The sequence below is a fragment of the Erpetoichthys calabaricus genome, chromosome 7, assembly GCF_900747795.2.
Source record: "Erpetoichthys calabaricus chromosome 7, fErpCal1.3, whole genome shotgun sequence".
NCBI classification, from domain to species: domain Eukaryota; kingdom Metazoa; phylum Chordata; class Cladistia; order Polypteriformes; family Polypteridae; genus Erpetoichthys; species Erpetoichthys calabaricus.
Genome location: NC_041400.2, coordinates 199,011,014 through 199,020,906, shown reverse-complemented (window position 1 = coordinate 199,020,906; position 9,893 = coordinate 199,011,014). Strand labels below are relative to the sequence as shown.

Sequence of the window (9,893 nt, the reverse complement as noted above, 5' to 3'; positions counted from 1 at the left end):
CTACCCCCAGTTTTGAGCCCGGGTCTCCAGCTGTCCCCCTGCCACCTCGTCACCATTCACAGTCTGATTGCCTTCTGTTTCTCCTTCCTCAGCGGCGTCTCTACGCGTTGCCCATGAAGGTCACGGTCTGGTATCTCGCCACGTTCATTTATTGAATTGATTTCTTTGGTGACCCAATCACGTCATTTCTCTCTTTGTTAATATTCAGAGGACTGGACTCTTCCTCGCTGATGATGCCTCGTCGCTTTGTTCTGCCCGCTTTCTCTCTAATGCAGCCTCTTGACCGGTGCCCTCTATTCCTCGGGGTATCCGCTGGTCCAGCACGCTCGTGTTGCCCTCCTCTGAAGCATCTCTGCTGACCAGGCCTGCCAAGACTGGACCGTGGCTCCCTGTCGTCTACTTGAGCTGCACCCGGGTGAGTCCTGTTTAGGTGTCATTAGGTGTCATCTGTCCCCAATTTCACTAAATATTTAGAACTCTGCTGAGAGGACAGCTGCTGGACCCCGATGTGCGTCTTGGTCGAGACCCACCCTGTCGTGGCTGTGCTCGCTTTCTGTCCTGTTCTCTGTGGCTCGTGATGCCCACACCTTCAGACGACAGCGAAATAAATACAAACAACGAAACGCAGCCCTCGCGCCATAATTGAGCTTTAATGTAAAGGCACGAGACCCGACACGGTGACTGACTGACGAAAGGCCAACGCGAGCCAGCAGGACCAACATGCCGTGTGACAGGTCAGCCAGCCAGCCAGCAGGGGGCAACACCAGTCACCTGGACAGAGTGGACAGGCAAAGAACAGCAGAAACGCCAAGGCAGGAAACAGTGGAATGCCCACCCTCACCCTCACCCTCGCCCTACCCGCTCTTCTTCGTGGCTTCCACTAAGGGGCTTTACTACCAGGCCTTACGTGTCCTGCACCCCCAGTTGACTTTTGAACATTTGGAGGGAGTTCATGTGAGGTCCACGTGCTGGAAGACTCGGCTCAAAGGTCCAGGCGCTCCGAGGAGCCGACACGTAAGTCCCGTCACGCGGTCCCGTTGGCACACTCCTCAGTCGCTGAGCCCTCCCATCGCCGGGACAGCAGCACGCTGGACAGAGCCACCCGAATCAGGCTGCTGGCCGGCTGGCTGTCCTTCTTCTTGCGGTGGACGATGAGCCCAGGGTTCTTGAGCAGGGTGTAGAGCAGCAGCCACCGGCATCGAGAGCGCCTCCTGCTGGCTGGGAGACAAACAGGTCAGTCAGAAAAGGCCCTGGGCACTCGGGTCCAACAAGCAGACATGTGGTCCTACGGTGGCTGTGGAAGGCGCTATATAGAATCTCAAGGTGACAACACAGAAACGTAGAGACACCTGTGACCTGTGGACAGACAGCCAGCCAGATACGCCCTGAGCCTCCGTTCACTAGTGTCTAGCACCCTCTGGAAGGCGCTATATAAAACACCTGTGTGTCGGCGTATCACAAGGATAAGAGGGCAGGAGGACGCTTGACCCGCCACTCCTGAGCTCGTCATCTCCTCGCCATCACTCTGCTTGGCAGCGACGCGCTGAGCCACCGCACCTCCTCCTCCTGAGGAATGGCCACATGCTGCGATGCCAGTCAGGAGATGAAGTCCCTCCGGCGCGTCCTCGGCCTTCTCCCTGTCACCTGTCCCCACCAGGACTGACAGCCCACTCTCCCTCCGAGTCTCGGTGTACTGCGTGCGTAAGCGCCGTCTACAATGGGACCTTCAGCGGGCGCTGCTCTCTTCTGGGGTCTGGGGGGGACACGTGACACGCAGAGCAATTGGCGGACATCTTGTCATGTTGTGTTCATTTACAGTGGCGAGGTGGCGCTCAGCAAGTGTGTGTGCCCGTCTGTGTGTGTGCCCATCTGTCTGCCAAGACCTGGGCTTGGAATTTTCAATTTGCGCCCCCCGTGCTTTGTGCGTTGTAGGAGTTTATTGGTCACATTGTTTGCTTGTTTTGATTTTGGAAGATTTAAAAGATGTCTTCCTATTGCCCCATTGTGGTTTTATTACAGTGCCACCTTTGTTTGGCATTTGTGATGCCAGGCTGTTGCTGGGCAGGATGACTGGCAGTGTAGGACACACAATGTGACTGGCTCTCCAGATTTGTCCAATTCAAGATCTTCTGCGCGATTCCTGACTATGACTTGCGTCTTTTGCCCCGCTGCTTTCTGATGCCCTCGTGATGCTCTTTGATTTCCCCTGATGTTGTCCTTCAGATGCCCACCTTCCAGGTTACGACTTTTTGCTTTACTTTGCCTACAAGTCGCGTCCCGATTCTACTCTTCAGCCTGGTGCCTTCCTACAGTGTGTTTGTGTGCTGGGTGGCACTCTGTGAGGTGGCACTGCCCTCTGTCTCGCTCCTCTCGTGTCCCCTCACTCACCTTCACCAGCGTCCCCCTGTGAATATTGTGATTCGGCACAAGTGGGCATCTCCTGACGTCCAGCCAAAAGGAGGTGGCAGAAGCAGAGCAGGACCGGGTGACTGTGGTGATGGTCCACAAGCAGCATGCCCACCCAGGTGTTGAACCCTAAATGAGGACACAAGCCTGTGGTCAGAGGGGGCAGCAGACTGGCAAGGAATTCAGAGCTGACAAGAGTAGAGCGGTCGGCCCAGCACAGCCCACCCAGCATTCAAGAAATGAATCGTGCCCCCCAGTACCTCCTCCTCATCATCCCAGGGGTCTCTGACACTCGGGAGTCACTTCACTCCGGGATGACGACAGCCACCAAAAACTCAGCAGGCCGAGGTCAGCCTCGGCGTGGCACAGCAACTTTGATGAGGGGCCTGCGCCCGTGAGACCGCCGGTCAGCAAAGGGCCTACCGGACCTCGGGTGTGACTAAGGGGGGGCTCTAGAGACACAGGGGTGTCACTAGGTGACCCACATCTGGCGTGTTGTGTCACCACACTACAGCAGCATGGCACCTGAAGCCGTGAAGCTGCCCACTGATACTCCATTCAGGAAGACCCCCAAGAGGAGCCCTCAGTACAGAAATTGCATTTAGGGCCCCGGGCTCACCCATGTCCGCCGACTCGTATCCTCTCGGCATGATGGTCCTATCGATGCGGGACACGAGGAAGGTGCCGACGACGAAGCTGCACAGCAGACGCAGCACGCAGTTACTGAAGCCCAGGATTACGTTGTAGAAGAAGAAGAAGTAGCTGAAGTTGTGGAAGGCTCTCCTGTGCAGGTGGGACAGGGATGAGTGACAGACACAGGGGACAAGGCCCACAGTAAGAAGGGGACGTTCTCGGGCACCTACTTGTTGTTTAGCGCCAGGGGTTTGCTTTTGTCTTCCGGTTTGACCTTGTCCTGCAAGAAGAAGAGCTGCGCCAGCACAATCTGGAAGATCAGCAGCCCGATGACCAGGCCCACCGAGATGCTGCAAAGAAAGCAACGCGAGGGGCATGAGGCGGCATACTGAGACGCGGCGTGACCCCCTGTGCCCAGCGAGGTGACACAACGCCAGCACTACTCACAGGGTTATCTCCAGGGCGCTGAGCAGCTGCATCCCTTGGCCGTGCCGCACTGGCAGGACAAACATGTATGCCAAGGCAACTCCGAGCAGGAACAGGACAGAGTGGACAATGAGGTAGCCTGAGGGGACAGAGAAAGAGACAGACAGATGGTGAGGGGACACCATGGAGGAGGCCCAATAAAGTGCAGCCCCCAATGTGGAGCACAGACCGCCGACGAGACAATGCCAGGGACACACAGAGATTGGAAGGTGACCAATGACAGGGCAGAGGGAAGGAGGCTGACCAGTGACAACATGAGGGCATTGATGACGTCCAATGAGATGTGACCGCAGAGCACCAAGGAGAGGGTGAAGCCCATGAAGATGACCAATGAGAAGCCAAGTGGGAGGGTCTGACTGCAATTAATGACAAGCAGTTTGGCTAAATGGAAGGCGAGGAGACACCTGAGTGACGGGCATGAAGTGGGTGACAGAAGTGACGCTTCTCAAGTGTGTCCACCGGTCAGGAGCTCGCCGGACACCTGGCTGGTCTGAGAAAGCCAGTGAATCGCCTCGTGGTGGGATGGCAGCGGTGACGGCGGCGCGCGGGACCTCGCATCACATACCCCAGAGGAAGTAGGCGATCTGCCATCCTGAGTATCTTGCCAGGGCCGCCTAGGAGAAAAAGAAGAAAAGGCGGAGTGTGACAAACGTGACGCCTGCCCTCTGAGCAGCTGCCACAGGGAAATGCCAGTGGATCCTGGCCACGTCTCTCTCACCCTTTGCACTCCTCACTGCCCTGACTGAGGCACAATTGGTGCTGCCAGCTGGCTGTGTCAAAGGCACATTTACCCAAATGTGGCTGTGCCCATGAACACAGGGTACTGAGCAGTAGGCTTGCAGTGATGGAGAGGGCAGCAAATGGCCAGTGGCTACATCATTCACAGGGCGACCACCCGTCCTTACAGCCATGTGCCCTAGTGACGTTTGCCACCGCAGAGACATACTGGCATCCTCATGAAAGGTGCCCTGGCAAAAAGGAGCCAAGCTGAGTGAGCTGGTAGGCATGAGGGCTACAAACTGAATTGCCAACACTCAAGTCATTGCCAGTGGGAGCCACTGGATTAGTGGCAGCACCTGGCACGGAGCCCAAGAGTCAAGAAGAAAACCCCCAGATGCCCCTCGCCAACTTACCACACTGACCGCAGCTCTGCTGTTTCGCAGTGCCAGTGGCACAAAGCTCTTCACACCAGCCCTCAGTCTCCTGATGTGCTCCCTGCAGGTGAGAGCATGCAGAGCATCATGAGGGACACTGGTGGCCATGCCACTCCGAGGAGGGCACCATAAAATGCCCACAACTTACCGGTAGCATTTCAGGACGTGGAAGATGTAGACGACCGACATGAGGCACGCGAAAATGGACGAGATGAGCCAAGAGTCTGCAGAGAAGACACAAGAGGAGGAAGAGGGGTGAGCGGAGGGAGGGCGGGCACCAGGTGGCTCTATGCAGGTGGCGCTCAAACTCACCTCGCAGCACACCGCTCAGCTCCTCCAGCTGTGGCAGGATGCCATCCAGGTTGCTGGCGCTCATGTTGTTCTCGGCGGCCAGCTCCCTCAGGGCCACGCAGAGGTCTTCGAGTTCGCCGAATGCCACGGCACTGACGCTGTGCTCTGCCAACACAAACTGGGCCGATGACCGGCGTAGTGAGGCTGGAGCTCTTCTAGACCCGTGGGCCTCCCGCCGGTGCCATACTTACGATGTACATGCAGATCAAGGAGATGACCGAGGTGCCAATCATTCTGTTGGGAAACTTGAAGCAGGGGTCCCACGTGTAGATGGTCCTCTGGAGCCAATTCTTCTGCTCAAGCCTGGCACAAAGAAAGCAGAGGGTGAAATGGGCTGCCAGGGCACCAGAGCACCCGCCAGTGTTGTGAACCGTCAGCCTGCCTAGGCCACGGCTGGCCAAGCGCTCCAGTGAAGTGGCACTGCTCCGGAGGTCACCCGCTGGGCGCCACGTGCTTGCAGACGTACTGTAAGGTGGGCTTCTTCAGCAGCCGCATGACGTACTGGGTGTGGTGGGCATGGAGCAGCTGGTCGTGGTCCTGCTGTGGACAATGAAGACCCAAGTTAAGCTGATTGGTGCCCACTCTGCACTACTTACTCAGTGGGGCACCACCACACAGGAGGGCTCCGAGGCTGGAGCCAATGCCCCCTGCTGGTCGTTCACAACAATACCTCGTCCATGTCCAGTTTCAAGTACACGAGAATGCCTTTGACCACCATAAACACAAAGCGACCTGCCAAGAACAGCTGGCACAGCACAACTGGCCAATGGACAACTGCACTCTGGTACTTGCCAATGACCTGGAGAGAGAGAGAGAGGAGGAAATGGTGAATGCCACTAGGGGGCGCCATCACAATGCCTTACCATCAGGAGGGGCACCGCTGACACTGGCGTAACTGCAGGCTTCACTCAAAGGCTTTACCACACAACGCTGAGTGGCACACGGTTGCCCTCAAGTGGCTTTGCAATTTGAAAGCTGAATGGCCTACTGGAACGCAGGGGGGGTTGGGGGGCAGCAGGTTCTGTGCTGTGTCCATTCAGTCCCCATGGACCCCCGGACCTCTCTCCTCGCTGCCTCCACTCTGCCCAGCCGGGCGTCGCTGAATGTCCTCAAACTTTACTTCACAGTCCGATGGCCCAGGAAGCCAAAGGGTCAGAGTGACAGGGAGAGAAATGGCAGCCCGGGGGTCTGAATGGCCTCAAGACAGAACTGGCCGGACTCGCAGACCATCCTGTCCGTCCACTTCAAGCTGGACCGTGTCCAGAACGATCGTGAGCCCACCTGAACCGAAGCACAGGAGAGGGAGAACTCAGATACCCCGTGAAATGCCCACATGACCTAACTGGGCGGGCACCATGCCACCCTCAAGAGCACAAAGAGTAGATGTCATTGTGGTGCCATGTGCTTCTGCCGGGTATGGTGAGGCCACATAGTGGCACCTGAGGCCATGTCACCCTTCTGGTCTCTTCCTCCTGCTCCGGCTTTGTGCCAGTCCTCCATGGCCATGGCTTGCCTTTGTGGATTTCTCTCTGTGGCCCACTGCCATCTTTCTCTTTGACACCTCTTGAAGATGCTAAAGCTCTGGTGCCAGCCGAGTTTGCACATGTCCATGCTGCCAGACCGTGCCAATGTGACTCAGGTCACCTAGTGGTTTAGTATCCTTAATTGGCTGTGCCATGCTTGGGACCAGCAAGGAAGACAGGACTGGCTGCTCATTGGATAAACACTAGGGGGTGACCACAGTGACTGGAGAGCCAGGGCCGAGGCAGTCACTCGAGACGGCCACCATTGTGCAATGGCAGGGTGCCCCCCCACTTAGCTGTCTGACTTACCCTGCCATCACTGAGGTCACTTACCGTGCCACTGGGACACTTGATGATATTAAACATCGTGACAACGATCCTGCCAAAGAAAGACACAAAGTCAGGAGGGCGCCTGTCATTGCCCGGTGGTCTTCAAGCCCCTGTGTGCCCACCTGACCAAACTTCAAAAGAAGAAAGTTGATTTGTGCACTCAAATCCACACCAAAGGACAAGACGCCTATGAATACCAACCAGTGAAGGTCAGACCACCCAAGACACCCACAGGGGTGAAGGGTCCCTCGACATGAACCAAACACAAATGTCAAATTGCACTACAACTCCCATGATCCTCTGTGTACCCAGAACTCTCCTGTGCCAGAAGGCTGAGGAATTGAGGAACTGAAAAATGGGAAACAAAAAAGAAAGCAAAGCAAAGCTGCCCACAGGGGTACTGTAGCAAGCACAGTTGGCATTGGGCACATTCACCCAGACGTATAAAAGGATCTGAGCAGATGGGCACACAAAATGTCCAACCCGAGTCAGTCCACTTGTGCCCCGATATCGTGTGCCAATGCTATATGAAGACAGAAGTGCCTCCAAAAAGGTGAGCACAATGGACCCCCATAGGCTTAGGTCTCTGTCACCGAGGCCCTGGCACAGCGCAAGATGCCCACCAAGTCTAAAGACTGGCCTACTTACCAAGAAAGGGTGTACAGAATGCCCAGCGTTCCTCCTATCACTTTGAAGGGTGTGGAGAGGCAGGCAAAGAGCGGGTAGTATGCCAGGCCCACCTCCAGAGCCCCAATTAGAGAGATGATCGCTGGAAAGAAAAGAAGGCGTCAGTGCCACGTCCTGCCAACCCCAGGGGTCACCTGGGACTCTCCTTACTTTATGTGGCACCTTGTGTGGTTGGCACCTATGCCACTTGCAGCACCTTGTGAGTCAGGTGCAGTGTCCAGAGCGACATGTCACCTCATGGCTGAGTGGCACTCTGGAGTGACATCATCTTTTTGCTACAGAAAGGTGAACGACCCTGTGACTATCAGGCAGTACAGTGTGGCTGTGCCACAAACATGCCATCCTCCAACACAATGCTCGTGATGGCCGCCTTTTCAAATGACATGAGGTTATGCTGAAGAGCCTCCCGGGACAAGCTTCACGGACTCTACCCTGTGCCCAGGAGACATTGTGCCCGTCTGTATCGCCCCAAAGGCCTCACCAGCCTGCACCTGGGCTCAGTGATAAGCAGATGCCCACCCTGCTGCCCCCACCAGTGCTTGTTCTTCTTGGGCACGTGCCACCTGTCCTCATTTGCAGGACATCTGCTCACCTTTACTCCACGCCGGGAAGTGCGTTGGCACATATTCTTCAGAGAAGAGGAGCAGGACGCTGGAGGCCACGGCTCCAAAGGCAAACCCGTAGGACCACCGATTGCGCAGGCTGTCGATAAAATCCAGGGGCCTACGAAAGAGCGGCAGGGATGAGTACAGGGGCAGCGGTCACGTGCCAGGCCTCTGGGGCTTGGTGACGGCCAGCGGCGCCCCCCACTGGAGGTCACGAGTGACAACGCTGAAGGAGCGGGGGCCTTACACGATGATAGCGAAGCGGCCATTGAGGGCGGGGATTCGCTCGTCAAAGCGGTGCCTCTTGACTCGCCGCTGGAGGAACGACAGGATGAAGACGATGAAGACCTGTGAGGTGAGGAAGAGCAAGGAATGAGGAGCACAAAACACGTGCGCTACCACAGCGACTCACTCCGGGGGCACCCGCACACCTTCGGTGCCACCACGGGTGGGACGCCTGCTGTTCTTGCACTCACTCCCCCCCAATTTACAGGCTCAAACCCCAAGGGTCAGATGCCATCCCCTCATGTCACCCTGTCCCACATGCTTTACACACATGCCCACACCTGGCACACACACTTCACACTTATGACCCCACAGTGGCACACTCACAGATGGCACAAGTGAGCAGTGCAGGAACAAATTCATTTCCACACGCCCGCTGCACGTCTCGTTCATGGCTGACCTGCGAACGGAGAGCAGACAGAGGGCCTCGGTGAGCAGAGTGGTGCCAGGGGGGTACTGGACCCCACATACCACCGACTCGCCCCAGAATGACTCACCATGCGTTCTTCACTGGGATGAGCCCGTCCATGGCGCTGCCCGTGCCCAGCTCCTGACTGACTTCCCTGTGCTGTGGCCACATGATGCACCTTTGACCCCACTCACATGCGCCAACAGAGCAAACAAAGCAGCCGTCCTGTGAGCGCCAGCCCGCCGCCCGCTGCACTTCCGCGTGAGGAGGGCAAACAGCCGCGCGTTTTATAGCACCTCTCAGCTCAAGGGCTTCTGAAAGTCAGTTCTTGACGCATTAAAGTGTGACACTACGGAGCGCGACGTGTGGGTCCCCCGTCCAGGCAGTGTGACAAGAGGGACGATCAAAGGGAACGCTCCACGGATGTGATTGGGCAGCTTTGGGTAAGAGATGGGAGCTGCGCCCCCTAGTGGTGGAATTCAGGTGAGTGTCTGTATCCACCACTGGTAGAATTCACCACGTTGGGCCATCACCTCGTCTTTGGAGCAGGTAGCCGTGACCCACTTAATATAGGGGGGGCAGGTGGGCCACTCTGTGTGGGGGGGGGGGGGGCAGGTGGGCCAGCGCGCTTTATCATCCCCTTTGGGTGCAGAACAGGAGACCACTCCTTACCCAGCACAGGGGGCACCAACATGGAGTCCGTCTACATCAGCTACCTGCTTTTTACTTACTGAAGCCTCACTCAGCAGGGGGCGCCACTCCGTTGGTCTACACAAGTAACACGTGCTCAGACTATGCGCTGGGGCGCCCCACGGAGGCCATCTTACATCAATACAGCAAAGAGTGCTGATGCCCAATGGCATCAGAATTGAGGGTGTCATTAAAGCTGAGATGCCCGCCTGATGGGGGCGCACGTGTGCCCTGCCTGTGCCATGAGTGGCTCTAGTTTCAACGTCACCGCTGAGCCGTCTGTGTGTCTGGGTGTGGTGGACTCCGCGTGGTGCCCTGTGGGCAGCTGGTATGA

The 9,893-nt window shown here is 56.8% G+C and overlaps 1 protein-coding gene across 2 annotated transcripts; it reads right to left on the bottom strand.

Moving 5' to 3' along the window:
- Positions 1 to 631: 631 nt before the first annotated feature.
- Positions 632 to 9,175, bottom strand: stra6l (STRA6-like). 2 transcript variants are annotated; one of them, XM_028805916.2, is made up of 18 exons: positions 8,958 to 9,175; positions 8,788 to 8,860; positions 8,423 to 8,523; positions 8,163 to 8,293; positions 7,532 to 7,652; positions 6,887 to 6,932; positions 5,701 to 5,829; positions 5,497 to 5,567; positions 5,222 to 5,333; positions 4,992 to 5,148; positions 4,828 to 4,903; positions 4,659 to 4,740; positions 4,091 to 4,139; positions 3,487 to 3,604; positions 3,270 to 3,389; positions 3,026 to 3,189; positions 2,389 to 2,535; positions 632 to 1,218 (listed from the first exon to the last, which is right to left on the bottom strand). In XM_028805916.2, the coding sequence occupies exons 1-18, from the start codon at positions 9,038 to 9,040 to the stop codon at positions 1,025 to 1,027; spliced, it is 1,974 nt and encodes a 657-aa protein (XP_028661749.1). In that variant the 5' UTR covers positions 9,041 to 9,175; the 3' UTR covers positions 632 to 1,024. The 2 variants fall into 2 exon arrangements, with proteins under 2 accessions (XP_028661749.1, XP_028661748.1); XM_028805915.2 differs by having other exon boundaries at positions 5,497 to 5,570; positions 8,958 to 9,173.
- Positions 9,176 to 9,893: the final 718 nt, after the last annotated feature.